Source organism: Thermobia domestica, chromosome 4, assembly GCF_964235325.1.
Source record: "Thermobia domestica chromosome 4, izTheDome1.hap1.1, whole genome shotgun sequence".
In the NCBI taxonomy this organism is placed as follows: domain Eukaryota; kingdom Metazoa; phylum Arthropoda; class Insecta; order Zygentoma; family Lepismatidae; genus Thermobia; species Thermobia domestica.
In genome coordinates this window covers 294706577-294722963 of record NC_137457.1, presented here as the reverse complement: position 1 = coordinate 294722963, position 16387 = coordinate 294706577, and the positions used below count along the sequence as shown (strand labels likewise).

The window sequence follows — 16387 nt, the reverse complement described above, 5'->3', positions numbered from 1 at the left end:
ATATAGGCATGTGTTATGTTCTATGGCTTCACATAGTATCGTAGAATAATTTTAATTAGAATCTAGAGTAGTTTCACTAAAAATAATTGCAACGCGGTAAAACATAATTCCTGAGGGATCTCATGAAGTTCGGATCTCACGTTAAGCTGTATATTCTGTTCTCATATAGCCTTGATGCTGAAAGGGACAAAAAACCAAATCTAACAAACGAAGTAGCCTCCATTACACAAATCTTTGTTGCCCTTTAATTGCAGTTTAATCAAGACTTTACATCTCTTAACAGTCCAACATTCTTTCATAATCTACGAGATACATTCAAATTAACACCTCCAACAGTTTTTCTCAAAACTAGTAACAGATAGAAACGTGCTGTTTGTTTTAAAATACTCTAGCATTCGTTGTCAATGGGGACATAGATGGTAAGATTGTACAGCATACAGAACTCTAGTGGCAGCGGTGATATGATAACTGTTTTTTATACTTACGGTATAAGTAAAACGGTGACTTCATTACAAGAACAGTGTGTAATCCAAGGATGTTATAAAATAGAGGATCTGCCTATACGTAGCTTCATCATATGAACTCAATGAAGCAAAAAAAAAAAAAAAAAAAAAAAAAAAAAAAAAAAAAAAAAAAAAAAAACGAGCATAGTCCGAGCTGGCACGTTTGATTGGCTACTCTCGTTTCCGCCATGACTGTTTGCTCGAAACATTGTGATCTTAGTGGCTCGGAGTGGGCAGAGTAGGTGTGGCGAAGCTGTGACGTATGTCTTCACGATTTTGTTGTATGGGCAGATCCTCTATTTTATAACATTCTTGGTGTAATCATTCGTTTTCTCCATTTGAGTGGTGTAACACCGTTTGAAATTCATCGCCAGTTGAATGAGACATGTGATGATGGTGTCATGGATGTATATAATGTGCGTTCGTGGGTGCGATAGTTCAACGAAGGCAGAACACCGTGTGACAACAAACCAAGACAATCTCGGCCTCGCACAAGCCGGTCTCACGACAGTGTGCACCGATCCCAAGGAAATGCCAACTTCGGAGATGGTATGTTCCACATTCATTCGGTGGTCTACCAAAACAACTTTCTCCACTCGTTCGAATATGTCAGACCGATTTGTGTGAGGCCAAGATTGTATTGGTTTCTTGTCTGCCTTTTTGAACTATCACACCCACGAACGCACATTAGATACAGCCATGACACCACATCACATGTCTCATTCAACTGGTGATGAATTTCAAGCGGTGTGACACACACCACGTAAAAGGAGAAAACGAAAAGTATCGTAAGTATCAAAAACAATTATCAATCTCACGGCTACTGCTAGAGTTCTGTGTGCCATACGGTGTGGCATCTGTCAGGCTTTGACAACGAATACTCGCGTATTTTAAAATAGACAGCACGTTTCTATCTGTTATCAGCCCTGATAAAAAAAAATGGAAGTGTTATAATTTGAATGCACCTCGTACCTTCCAAAACAATTTTTGCAAAACATCGAAATTCACAATCACTTGGAGTCCGGCTTTTATCATTTCACAGTAGCTTCTGTTTCTGTCAAAGTGCAATCGATCACAATCGATCAAAACTGCAATATGATCGAGACGCTGTTGACAGACGAAAGCTAAGATGTTAAACGCAAAGTATTTTTAAACATAAAGGCAGGGGTAAAAGTGCGGAGGAACGCGGGGAGACGCCGTCCGCCACCTTCAAAAATATGTACGGCGTCCCCCCAGTTCCTAAAAAAAAAATACAATGAGCAAAGATAGGCAGGGGGACGGTGTGACGTCATGCCGCTACCTACCGTCCCCCTACCTTTTCAGATCCACTTTTACCCCTGCATAAAGGTACGGAGCACCGATTAGATAGAAGATGAAGACGTAACTTGTTGAATTTCTCTGTGAATACTAAGTCTGATGTTAACAGTGTGTGACATATCAAATCCTCTAATTAAGAAATATCTTATAAAAATATTTTAAGATGTCCAGGAGTATTTTATTTATTTATTCTGAAAAACGGAAGAAATCATTTTACGAGCAAAATAAAACGGTATAACGTAAATCGTACCAGAAAAAACGTAAAACATACGGGAAAAACATAAGATATGGCAACCCTAGTCGTATATTTTTATTTAATAGTTCATATGAGGGATAAGTTCTTTACCTAGATGCGATTTTACTTTTAATACATCTTGGCAATCGGCAATTCTTATTGGTATCTTTGAAGTGATACACAGTTCTTACCTCATCGCCATGGTCATCGAGAACTGCCTGAGCTGTAAGTGTCCTCATATCCCATAACCGAGCCGTTTTATCCATTGAACTCGTTGCTACAAGAGTAGAATTGAAATTGAACATACAGTTACTAATCTCTGCTGAGTGGCCCTCAAGAACGCCAATTCTCCTATATAAAAAAAGAGAAGCATTAAAAACAATCTAAATATATAGTCAAGAATAATCTATTTCGAACTAATAGTGACGATTTGGAAATATAGTTGGAATTAAATACTTTACGAATACTTTACGAAGGTGGTGACTTTTAGTCTTACAGAACAAAATGAAATCTATCATAGCAATAATTCTACAAAACTCTATTAATAAGAAGTAATTAAATGAAGGGAAAATACGTAAGAACGTTATAATGTATCATTAAGAAATGTGATAGTGAACTTTAACGTTTACATTACTTAGGATTTAGGCCCTATAATTCTTTTTCAATCTACAACTCCACGTAGGGTTTTGAATCTTCGTTATTTTAAAAATATTAATTTGTTTTACATTGAAGGTGTTTGATAAGTTAATCGCCTTCTGTAATATTTTCCATTGCACAAATTTTGCTTTAGTGTATTTAAATCCAAATTAAACTACTCGTTGAGGAAAATAATACGTTTATTGTAAAAATTATTGACGTGTAACAGTTTCGCCAACTATCTACTTAGCTTATCAGTCACTCTTTGATAGTGTTTGATGGAGTCAAGTGGAGAGTTGGCGAAACTGTTACACGTCAATAATTTTTACAATAAACGTATTATTTTCCTCAGCGAGTAGTTTAATTTGGATTTAATGGCTTCCGTATAGCAGCTCCCGTTAGAGGGTTATAAAAAGAATCCATGTAACTAGTTAACTGCGAACCTATTTTATTCAATATAAGAGTTCATTAAATGTAAAGGAACATTTGTTGGATTAAACAAAATGTTGACGCGTTTAATAGATGTACAAGACGGTTTAACTACCTAGTGTCTTATCACTTTCAAATATTTTTTTTATTGAGTCATATACAGAATTGCAGTATGCAACCACAGAATTTCCGTATCTATTTATACTGCTTTCTGCTCCTTTCCTGCGTCCAATACATATACTTCATACAGAATTTCAGCATGCAATGATTAAATGCCGCCTATTTCACACGTCAGACATGTATGACACATCAGACTTCCAGTATGCAACAGAATTTACGCATATCACATACTTACAGACATGATGATTCCTATATACGGAACACTGTATCCTTATATACGGATGATCATATGTATATACAAGCAAGAGGTTACATACCCCAGCGTTCGTAGTCGCCCTCCTTAAAATTTACCTAACAGATCTTTGGACTTGGTTCCATATTTTGTGCTTATAGTGTACGTAGAGTCCTGCTTGCCGTATATTTTATACGTATTGCAGTATAAGCACAATACAGATTGCAGGATATTCCCTACAGCCTTAAGTATGTATTTTTCCTACAGACACTTCTCTAAGTTCGCTGCATGTTGTTTCCTATTGGTGACAGCTTTCTCCGAAAGTTACCAGATTTACGTACGTTCCTTTCAGATTAGGGCATTTTTCTCTCCGTGTATTATAAGGTCCAATATATTTCTATACGTTACAGAACTATTAGCTTTCTCTTTACTACAGTATTTTACAAAAATCGATCGGTCATATGCTAAACATCAGTAGCATTTTTCTATGATATCAGACAGTCCCAAACTTACTGTTTATTTATGGTACGCATCAATTGTAATTTCCTTAATTATGTTAGTAGAAATTACTGCATTTCACTTAGTATGCCTATTTCATTTTGCGCAATTTCCATTATAATTTACGTTTACCATATAAGGAAGAGAAACGAACTAATGAATGCTTACCTTGGTGTTCTGGCATCCCAAAGAGATACCGTTCCATCAAATGAACCCAAAATTATCAATTGGCCATCGTTATTGAAATCTAAAGCTATCACTTCACCTGTATGGCCTGTCAAATTAGCCAATTCTTGGCCTGGAATAAAAAGAAATATTCTTTCAAAAATTAAACGGACAATTGACAACTGCAATAGAACAAATTGCTACTACCTGTTTCGATTACCTGTTAGTTGAAAATCCACTACATAACAGCATTAAATAAATTACGAAAAATTGAATGAGGGTATTTTTTTCTTTCATTTAGTCATGGTTCTGAATTAAGAGTCTGCAACAACGATTACTTACAGCTGGTCTTATATAGTTTGGGTGTTCAAATACGTGAGTGAGCTCTTGATTTCGAAATGTTCCAGTTTCAGGGCGATTTTATTTATTTTTACTATTCTGTTTCCCCCTTGTCCCATTCTGTCTCTCCAGTCGATTTATAGAATTTCGTACTCTGTTCTCTCCTTGCTTTTTTTTCCATTAGCGAGCCAAAATACGCGTTAAAAACAATTCACAAAATTCTTCCTTAGCATACTTGAAGAAATATTAAGGGTTTTACTGTCGATTCTTTTTCATAATTATCAGATGATCTTGTACTATCGCCTGATATATTCCTTGTGAATTAAGTCGAACATGTAGAGGCTACTTCTTTTAGTGGAGTAGCAGATTAAGATTAACGCAAATCTCGTACGAAATTAAGCTATTCCTAACACAACTATATAAATAATTATTCCTGTACAAAACCTTGCTACAATAAATATACAAAAGGAATGTTTCATCTTCATAATTACCTGTAAGAACGTTGTATATTCTAGCAGTGGTATCCATGGAACCAGTGGCCGCCAAAGTACCTTGAGGATTGAATTTCACTGTAACAACTTCAGCGGTATGACCCCATAACGTATGATAACACTCGCCACTCTGTACAGACCACAGCTTAGCAGTTTTATCGAATGAACCTGTTAAAATCTTATCCCTAAAATAAAAAATTTAAAAAAAAGCAATCGTTACAAGAATATAATTATACAGTGCTACTAATAATCTCCGTGATTTCATTCACATCTTGTGGCAAAAATGTAAGGTATGGCATATTTAAACTTACAGCATGAAAAGAAAAGCTCACAAAGTTTCGTTTCACGTATTATGAGAGATCTTGATACACCGGTTTGGCGGCTAGGTACGCATAAGAGGAGCTCATGTGCAAAGCCCAAGTAAATCTACTGTAAACGCAGATACAGAGCTTGGAAAACTATAGCACAGTGTGTGGAAATGCTGCGGAAACCACTCCTGACAATCTGAAGAATCGGATCAGAGCAGCTGTCGGTAGGGTTGACCCAACGTGTGTGGATGGAGTTGGGTTGGGACTATCTGTAGACTATCGAACATTTGTATCTTTTGTACCTAAAACGTGGCGAGTTTCCTTTTCATGCTACAAATGTGTATGGCTTAAACGTCTACGCCTTATACTTCAACACAAAATGCAAACAAAATGAGGAAGATCATTTTCATTGTACATCATTGTAGGTGTCTTTTGTGTGTGTCGGATTATGAAAACTAAAATGAAATAAAATCTTGAGCTTAACATCCAACGATTATTCCCAGTATAATACAAATGGTAAATAGATGTTAATAATGATCTAAACAGAAGTATTATTTCAACTTATGCTTGGAAAGAGTGAGTTACAAGACCCAAACTTACCCAAACGGATTATTGAAGGCGAGAGCATAAACTACGTTCTTATGTCCTTCGAGTGTGTGAATCTCACTTCCTGAATCTACGTCCCAGACTTTACACGTTCGATCATAACTTCCAGTGATGCATCTATTTTAAAAAAGAAAAAGATATAGTCATCATTATTTTAACGTATGAGAAACTACTTACAAGAAAGGCGAAATTACAAGTTTATAAAGAAGTTTAAGTTAGATCTGTCACTGACCTGAAGCATCTAATTAAAAACAGAGAGTTCAAACAATTTCCCCGCCATCGTAAGTGCATTTTTGCTATTAAAATATACTTCTCTCGAAAAACTACTTTTGCCGAATACTAAATGCGAAATATTGCACAAAATAAGTAAACACTACATTTTGTTATACATGTTAATTGTACACGACACTATACCATATAATATTCGTACTTTTTAAATTCATAATTTATTACTATGTATATTTTGCACATGTCACTACTCTATATATTTGATTATCCATATGTAGAAGACTATCTTCTTTGAAATTTGAAATAAAGGTAGAATTTCGACATGATTGGTTTAACTCACAACGTCCTCAATTTTTAAAGAAAAGAATGACTGGAATTAACTTTGTGAATTTTTATTTTAATTTTAAGTAGTTCTGTTCAAAAATATGTCTGAAATCATATCTTTAATACATAAGTAATAACCCAGACTTTTTTAAAAGATGAAAAGTTAAATATAGTTATTATTGGTTACAATTACTAATAATAGCTAAGGTAGAGCAGCAACGAGGAAGTGAAAAGCTACATTTTACGCGTTTTTGTCTTTACGAAATTTCCCTCCTCAATAAGACAATCAACTTGTTCTCCCTTTTTGCAGTGGCAAAGAAAGGGGTTATGGGAGTATGTTTTGATTGTTTATCAGCTTAAGAAGAACGAGTAATAGTAAAAAAAAAAAAAAAAAAAATCCAAATTTCAACTTCGATTGTCAATAACTAGAGAACCGAAGACCTGCACATGATAATGTTTCATATGGTTACTAAGATCAAATTTAAAGATTGGATGAATTATGTGTTTCCGTGTCTAAATAACAATTACTTCTTTTTCGGACGAAGAAAATACACCAACTTTGATTGCCTGTAACTATTTAACCAATTGTTTTGACATGACAATATTTGAGAGATTCTAGAAGTTCAGGAGCTCACAACGTATATGAATGATGCATGGTATATCAGAAAGAACTTTACAACTTAAAAACACTCATATTCATTTATTTATTGGGTTGGCAACTAAGTTCCCGCCGGTTTTTAAATTGGAAATATCTGCATGACATTAAATACTTTTGGCACGAAGTTGTACATCATTCGAAAGAGAATATATTGTTCTAACTAAATATATGTTTCGTTCTTACTAAGATACATTTTCTTAATATTTACATATCATTAACATCAAATGTCAAGTTGAGAAGAATGAGCATTTTCGACACCTCCTTCTTTTTGCCTTTAATCAAGGTTCTAAGGCCGCAGAAAGTGCTCGCAATATTTGTGCTGTGAATGGAGTGGGTGCTATAGCTGAAAGAGCCGCCCGTGATTGGTATGCAAAGCTCAAAAAAGGAAAATTTGACCTCAAAGATGCACCTCGTTCTGGCCGTCCAGTTGAGTTCGATGAAAAGTGATTGAACCACCTTTTGCATGAAAATCCATGTCAAACAACAGGAGAACTGGCAGAGACAAGGGATTGCTCCCACACTACTGTAGAGAAGCATCTTCACTCGATGAGCAAACTTCAGAAGTGTGGAGCATGGGTGCCTCACACCAAAAACGGCGGGAACTTAGTTGCCAACCCAATATTTAGCTTACAGATATGATTTTGGTGTCATTTTGTAGCAAAATACATAAACTTTTTTACTTTGTACCTAAAGAGGTTTAATGTGGCTTCCACTGGTGATGCGGCACATATCCCATCTGAAGTTGATTTCTTGCCAAAAATTCCTTACGAGCAATTCTATCAGTGTCTTTTAATTCTGGCACCATTTGTAATTTGTATGGTTTGAGATGCAAACGTTTTCTCAACACACGCCAAACTGCCATGTGTGGGACGCCCAGCTGTCGAGAAGCACACCGGGTTGATTTTCTAGGACTGTTCACAAAGCTTTGTCTCACTTGCTCTACAACGTCTTCAGACGTAAGGGGACGACCTGAAGATTTGTTGGGCCTTATTCAGAGTCGTTTTGACGTATGGTTAGTGTCATACTAGAGGCCTGACTACTGCAGGAAACATATGTTAGTTTAATTCTTTAGTATGGCACTAATCACGCCTCAGAACGATTCTGCATAAGGCCGGTTGTGTCTTACCGAACATCTAGTTTCAATAAAACACTTATGCCACTGATAGAATAAATAGTAGGCCTACTGGGAGGATCTTTACCATACTTTGTGCGAAAATTACGTTGCACAGTTGTCGCAGACTTGGACTCTTCAAACCGAAACATACAGTTACCACTCTCGGGACCAGTAAACGCAGCCTTCTTTGCTGCAACTACCGCTAGCGCTTGCGATGGCTTGTTTCTGAACTAGTGTACTACGTGAGTCAAAACTTGATGTATTTTGCTACAAAATGACACCAAAACTATGTTTGTAAGATAAATGAATAAATCAATTTGAGTTTTTAAAGTTGTAATGTCCTTTTTGACACACCCTGTATTGGTCAGATTTTTCTGCTCCCGAATTATTGGTCACTAAATTTGGAAGTTAAACTTAATAAAAAGAACGAACTCCAAATAACCAATTTGATGACCAGTACCTTGAAAATCAAAGATTTTCACTCAAAATATGTCACATGCTTACTAAGTCCGTGAAGGTCTGTTATCATGAAAATTCAAAACACAAGGAACAGTACTTCCGCAAAATTATTTGTTACAAAATTTTAAATAATTTTACTTTCAGATAATACATGTACGCATCGTATAATGTTAGGAAAAAAAATAGGCCAAGAATGTAACTGCTTTTTATGGTATTTGAAACTTGAATTACACACTAACAGAATAAGTATTCATATACTTACTTTTTCCCCGTCCTATCAAATGCAACATTCGTCAATGGAAGCAAATGCGTTCTCAAAGTTTTGTATTTATAAAAGTTGCGACTACTAGTTTCGTTAACCTTTTTCTGTAATCGTTTCAAGGAGTCTAATAAATATTTGGAAGTTTGATCAGTTACAAGAGGCTCATCTTTAGCTATTTGTTTTGCCAGCTCAGCAATATCAGTCCTGAAACGACAATATCAACAATTCAATTGTTTAACGTTATTTATAAAGCTAACCAAGAAAGTTATGTCGCTTTTTGTGGAGGTCTGTGTTCAATTGGCCCTCACACTGGGAGTTGAATGTGAATGGAGATAAGGCTAAGGTCAGTTGTCGGTGTGAGTATATCCAACATACTATCTGATTGTGCCAGTTCACTTACACTGTGAACTTAGGTAAGTATACAGTGAACATGGGGCCTCCACAGAGTGTCATAAGGACGTTGTAAGCTGCACGAGTTCAAACTGGAGTCAAACGCCGCTGCAACGGGGGGGGGGGGGGGAGACATGTCAGGCCTTTCGTGAGGGTCTCGTAACTATGCGGACAGTGAAGTGGTGGTTTAATAAGTGTAAGGAAGGTGATGAAACACTCGAAGACACATCACATGCCGGAAGACCAACACATGTACAAAATGAAGATCTTCAGGCAGCAATTGAGGCGAACAGTGGCTAGACATGTGAGGAACTGGGACTACAATTCAGTGTGAGTGAAGAAACCATTTGGCAACACCTCATCAACTTGGGAAGCACTGTGACTCCGGGCCAGAAGGCAACACAAGCAGACACCTGTGTTTCTTTGCTGTCTCGTCTGAGCAAGGAACGATTTCTGGACAGGATATTGACATGTAATGAGAAGTGGATCTGTACGAAGCTCCAGGCATTGTCGTCATTAGTTAGCATCCCATGAACCGGTTCTAAAACAGCCGAAACCAGCACTGCACCAGAAGAAAGTCCTCCTGTGTGTTTGGTGGACTCCTCGCGGCATAGTGCATAGGGAACTGCTACCATCTGGTCAGAGCATCAATGCAACTGTGTACTATCAGCAGTTGAGCCATGTTAATGAAAAACTCAAAACTCTGGAGCCAGCACTTCTGAATCGCAAAAGGGTCTTCCTGTTACAGCACAACGCTAAGCCCCACGTGGCTAGGATGACCCGAGGCACCATTCTACGCCTTGGATGGGAAACACTATAGCATCCGCCATACTCCCCGGACATTGCATCATCTGATTATCACCTGCTCCATTCCTTGTACAATCACCTTAGAGGACGCCAGTTCAAATCCCTACTTGAGGTGCAAAATGCACTTGATACCTTAATTGCTTCACGGCTCACCAAATTCTACCACAATGGAAAAATGAAATGAAATGAAATCTTTGAGTTTTACGTCCCACGGTTATGCCGGTTAGGCTAAAGGAGACGGTGATGATGAATAATGAATGAAATGGTGGAATGAAGAAAGTGGGAGGAAACGGGAGAACCCCGAGAAAACCCATGCACACGGCGTTTGTCCACCACGAAGTTCACTTGGCAGGGGCTGGGATCGAACCCGGGACCCCAAGCACTAGAGGTGAACGCTCTACTACTGAGCCACCGCATCCCCCTACCATAATGGAATCCAATGTCCTTCCAGAACGTTCGCAGATCGTCGATGCTGATGGGGACTAGTTTTGATCTTCCAGGTAGTCTTAGATGACATATCGATGTTCCACGGTGGTGGGTGAAAAAGCGACAGAACTTTCTTGGTTACCTTTATAAAATGCAAAAATAAGACTTAAATACTACGACTATGTGCCCTAGGATAGGATATTCGTATTCGTAGTGGATACACTTCAAGACTTGTCGCGAATAACTGAAATCTCGTATACAAACAGTCTCGAGTTAGGTAGATTGTTCGAGATTCTTTTACGCAAGTTAAAATTTATGTAGCTCGGGTTTTTACTATAACCTAAGATTTATCGCAAACATTACAAAAATACTGCCTAATAACACAGTGAAACAAAAGCTCACTTGCATAACGTGTTTTATATATGAAGTACAGATCCTTATATTCTTACCGCTCAGAAGGTAAAACAACTCAACAAAATTCCAATATAATTATTCTCGTAATTTATTTATGTCTCACTCACTAAATTATCCTCAAAATAGAATTTAGAAATTCAAAATTTCTTACTTTAGACGAAAATATCACTTGTAAGTTTTATTTCTATCAGAAATTTCTTACACAAATATGAATTTACGTGTGTCGAATTTACGCAACTCGAAGGCTGCCTGTATCGTCATCTTCAGACGCCATATATAATATGTATATTATTAGGAGATATGCGAAGTAAAAATCTTTGAGTTTCACGTCCCGTGTTTAACCCACCTAGGCTAAAAGAGACGGTGATGATGAGAAATGAATGAAATGGTGGAATGAAGAAAGTGAGAGAAAACGGGAGAATCTCGAAGAAACCCACTCACACAGATATGCAAAGAATAAAGATTGGATTAATAAATTAGCTTTAGTCAGTATTACCATATCAGTATTATTAATATATCAGTATAAAATAGCAAACTCACGAACTCATTTAATATCAGATCTTCGAAATCGTTAAAACCTAAGAAATTTGAAATTGTGTACAAACATTCTATCCTATTTTGTAGACAAAACGGTGAAAAGTTTGCTCTAAAATTTTCTCATCCTTCACAAATTTCGAAAATCTTTGGACTTAGAAACTTTAATTTTTAATAAAAGACATTTGATCAAACCTTTAGAATGTGAATAAGATGTCGATATTACCAAATTTAACCCCCTATAAACAGGGAAAGAAATATAAAGATTATTCAAGATATATATATATATATATATATATATATATATATATATATATATATATATATATATATATATATATATATGAGGGTCGTCCAGAAAGTAAATAACGAATTGGCATGGTTAAAAATAAAAGATATCAGCACAAAACTTTATTTACAAAGGCACAGGATCTTACTCTACTTTTCTATGTAATCGCCATAGTTGTCAAGATAATTGTTATAACATGGAACCAGTTTTTCAATGTTGATGTTAATAATCTGCCACCAAAGACTTGAATCAGGCTGTCACTGCTTGCTTGAGTTCCTCATCGTTTACAACTGTTTTCCACCCAAAGATTCGTGTAACGTGTTCAAAGTGAAACGTCGGTATTCCTGAAGTTTTTCTTCAACTTTATCTTTCAGTTTTTCCGTAATAAGTGATGACCTCTCACTACGATCTTCATCATACATGCTGGTCCTTCCTTGATTAAACATAATGCACCATTTCCTCAATCATGACTCGTTCATCGCACTATCACCATAAATGTTCTTTATTTGCCTATAAATTTCAGTAGGCTTAATTTTTTACGTATTCAGAAAACGAATGACACTTCGTACGTCATATGTGGCGGGATCTTCGATTGGCACCGCCATTTTGAATTGCTGCAAAAACAAGTAGCGTAACCTCACAGTATTGAGACTCGGCTCACACTAAGGTGAGTGAAGGAGCTAACTGCTGCGTACGCGATCGCTGTAATGGAGGTCGGCGCCGCGCGCGATAAGCTATCGTTCTTTACTTTATGGACAGCTCTCGTATATATATTATTATGTTCTAGTATGTTCTAAATTAGTTTTTAAAAATAGTATGGTTTTCTTAAGACTCCTAGCTAAACTCACTCTCACTGTTTCAGTTTTAGTGAATAATTTAAGAATGAAGGACATCAAAGATTTGGAAACTCAGCAAGATAGTATCTGCAAAATGCTATTACGTAAACAAGTCTTTTCAACATCTTTCGTACAATGTAGAAATTTCGGTACCAAACATGCATTCAAATTTTTAGCCTATAAGACAAGGTTTCAAAACTCTTATTAGTTTATTTAATAGAATTTTGAAAACACTATCTGGCTTCGTTTTCTTAAAACACAAGGTAAGCGTCTAGCAGAGATTCACAAAGCACTTGTTCCCGTTTATAGAAACACCTGAAGTAACACTTTGCTGAACAACGCTTCCACGATTATGAAGAGATTAGGAAAAAGGTTGAAACGTATTTCCACGAACAGGCGCTAGAATTTTGTAAGTGTGAGATAAAGAAGCTAGTAGCCTGATTTTGACAAATGTTTGGACATTGGCGGCAATTACATCGAAAAATATTTCTTGTAGTAGACATCTTGTCAAATAAAAGGTTTTTAAATGAATATTAGCCATTATAACCTTCGTTCAGGACATGCCTCCCAATCTATATTATAAAATTGAAAGTAACTATATTAGTTACTCTTAATCTCTTGAACCACCCAACCGATCTCTTTCAAATTTTGGACGTAGATGTGGTTCTGGCCTGTTTTTTTTTTTTTTTTTTTTAAGCTATTCATTTTGATGGTAGAACTTAGTGGAGGGGAGGGGAGTTAGATATAAAAAAATAAATAAAACTTAATAACTCTTGAACCACACGACCAATCTCAATTTTCAACGTAGATGAGGTTCGGGACTGGAAAGCTTTTCATAATTTCACATTGACGGTAAGTAGATTCTGGGCATCTAGTTATGACTATAGGAACATCAAATGGTAGTTACAGTTTAACACTTGAAGGAGATTATTATTCGATCATAAAATTCTTTCACTTACCATGGTCCAAGTTTCAAGAGGTCTATCATTTTCCTTTTTGTAACTCCACCTTGAATGTATTCCAAGGCAATTCCTAGAAAACAAAAGGAAACAAGGTCATCAATAACGTACTGGTTTAAATTTCAAATAATATTAGATTACATGACATCAAGAATCTAGAGTAATGTACTTTCCTACCTATATGATTTATAAAATTAAGATGGAAAATTCTATTTTCTCCTCAATAATTAGAAGCAAATACCTACTTGTGGATGAACAACGCTATAAGCGCCACATAGCTAATACATTAAAGACCTCCGAACTAGGGATGGCCAGAACCGGTTCCTACTGGAACCGGTTTTCGGGTCTGAACAGATCCGGTTCTAGAAGATCCGGTTTCGGAACCGGTTCTTCGGATCTAGGTTTGGATCCGGTTCTGGTACCGGGTTTTCACGGAACCGGTTCCGCTGGAACCGAAACTTTGTGATCATCCCTACGCTAAACTCGAGTTGCTGGCAGGCTGTGAACAGTATGCTAGATGAAATGGTGGAAACGACAGGTAGGCGCCCAGGCGGCGGCCGCTTGTCTCATTTGGCTAAATAAACTGGGTAGCTGGCAAACTCATTCGCTAAACAGGCAAACTGGCCAACTCATTTGGCTAAACACCCACTGGTGGACCAATTTTTTTTTTCTGGGGGCACAAGCGGGTCTGGGCGGGGAGGGCACAAGCGCATGGTGCTCTTTGCATTTTTTGAAGATGAACTTTGTGCCTCCTTTACGGGTCTTTGGGGGCTTTCGGATCCAAATCTGGAACCCAGGGGGCGTGGTGGCTCAGTGGTAGAGCGTTCACCTCCGGTGCTTGGGGTCCCTGGTTCGATCCTAGCTCGCGCCGTGTGGACTTTGTGGTGGACAAACACCGTGCTCGTGGGTTTTCTCGGGGTTCTCCCGTTTCCTCCCACTTTCTTCATTCCACCATTTCACTCATCTCTCAATATCACCGTCTCCTTTAGCCTAACCGGCATAATCGTGGGACGTAAAACAAAGATTTCATTTCATTTTCAAATCTGGAACCAGTTTCTAACAATAAGATCCGGTTCTGGAACCGGGTTTTCAGATCCAGATCTGGAACCGGTTCCTAAGATCCGGTTCTGGAACCGGGTTTTCGGAACCAGATCTGGAACCGGTTCCTAAGATCCGATTCTGAAACTGGGTTTTCGTATCCAGGCCCGGAACCGGTTCTGAAAACCGAATCTCCGAGAACCGGTTCCGCCGGAACCGGAACTTCGTGGCCATCTCTACTCCGAACAAACCCCTTAGCTACATGCCTGCATATATGCAAATACACATTTAGAATCTTAGTGCAAATTCTAAAGTTTTACGCATATTTCTGTATGTATATATTTAAAGTTAGGAATCGATTTAAACGATTTAAACGATATTGTTATAACTTTTAGATCTGGTAGCTTCATGTTTATTGAACATTCATTAAGAAAATATTTTCTTTACTCTGAGTAATGAGAATAATTTCTAGCATCATTACTATTAATTATTCATTTATGTAGCTCTTTCGACACTTGTTGTGAAACTAGTGATCCCAGCTCGTCGGGAAAATCCCATTTCGTGAGATTTTAATATCAATTTCTAGAAAAAGGGATTTTTTAAAATCGAAATTGGTAACATATATTAAATTCAGTCCAACATCATTTTGTCCATCATAATTGCCAAAAAGTAGACATTATGAGTCAGTTAATAGGCGTGAAATCAATGTTGTTAAATATTAACTGATATTTTTTTTTAATCAGGAAAGTTTATGCTACTGAGGAAGTGGTTTATGGAGTGTCTGATACTCAAAAACCAACCGCCAAAGAACGAAAATTATACTCCAGTGTTTTAAGAAAGAAGGTAAAATAATGAACAAGTGAATGAAAAAAAGAAAAGAAAATATCAAACAATAAACAATCAACTTCCAAAATATTCCACACCAACGCATGATTGTATTATTATTATTATTATTATTATTATTATTATTATTATTAGACTATTATTATTATTATTATTATTATTATTATTATTATTATTATTATTATTATTATTTATTGTAATTAGTACCACGTTGAAAATTCAAAAGCAAAATAGGATTTTCTGACCGTCCATATAGGATTTTATAACTTTTCAGGTTGGCATCACTGGTTGAACAATTAAACATCTGGAAAATAAAGGTAAATGAACTCCATGAGTTACCTGAACCAGTGTTCCTTCCAGACATGTTTTTGGGGGCACTGCTTCCCCTGGAACTCTGAGTGTGCACTCCCAGAGAAGCCCAAAATAATACGTCTATAATAATAAATAGAATAGTACGTGCAATGCCCCCCCTGAAATACTAATTGTGCCCTCCCGGAACATTGTTGATGAAAGAAACACTGACTTGAACTTGGTAAGAAAATAACTTCTGTTTTTCGACAGACAAAACTGTAAAAAAATAAATTAAAATAGGTTGGATAAGGCGATCGGCTGAAACAAAAGATCTAATAAATTAAGCAGTTCATGTATGGGAGCAGTAAATCTTTGTCAGATGAATGTTCCGAACTTTCTGTATCATGGAACAAATGTTGTACAATCATGAGGACTAGCTCGGGAGAGTAATACTCCCGGAAGTAGGAACTGAATACACGGTTCTGATAGGTTGCGTTATCCCTTTCTTGTCAGAAATCAAACGCTTGCTGCTGTTGGTCCTCCTAGCCGAGCGTGCTAGCGCTTCGGACTAGTAATGGAAATCGCTCATGGCGTGGGTCCTGACCTGACCCAAGGAAATTTTTTTTCAAAATTTTC

At 36.9% G+C, this 16387-nt stretch overlaps 1 protein-coding gene across 7 annotated transcripts in view; it reads right to left on the bottom strand.

Annotated features, from left to right (window-relative positions):
• Positions 1-16387, bottom strand: part of LOC145684198 (dynein assembly factor with WD repeat domains 1-like) — a 161411-nt gene that overhangs the window by 10159 nt on the left and 134865 nt on the right. For all 7 annotated transcript variants that reach the window (XM_081756239.1, XM_081756241.1, XM_081756237.1 and 4 more), the window contains 6 exons: positions 13580-13652; positions 8925-9128; positions 5874-5996; positions 4966-5150; positions 4139-4268; positions 2247-2406 (listed from right to left, as the gene is read on the bottom strand). In XM_081756239.1, the coding sequence (XP_081612365.1) occupies positions 2247-2406; positions 4139-4268; positions 4966-5150; positions 5874-5996; positions 8925-9128; positions 13580-13652 (875 nt within the window). The remainder of the gene's footprint in view (positions 1-2246; positions 2407-4138; positions 4269-4965; positions 5151-5873; positions 5997-8924; positions 9129-13579; positions 13653-16387) is intronic.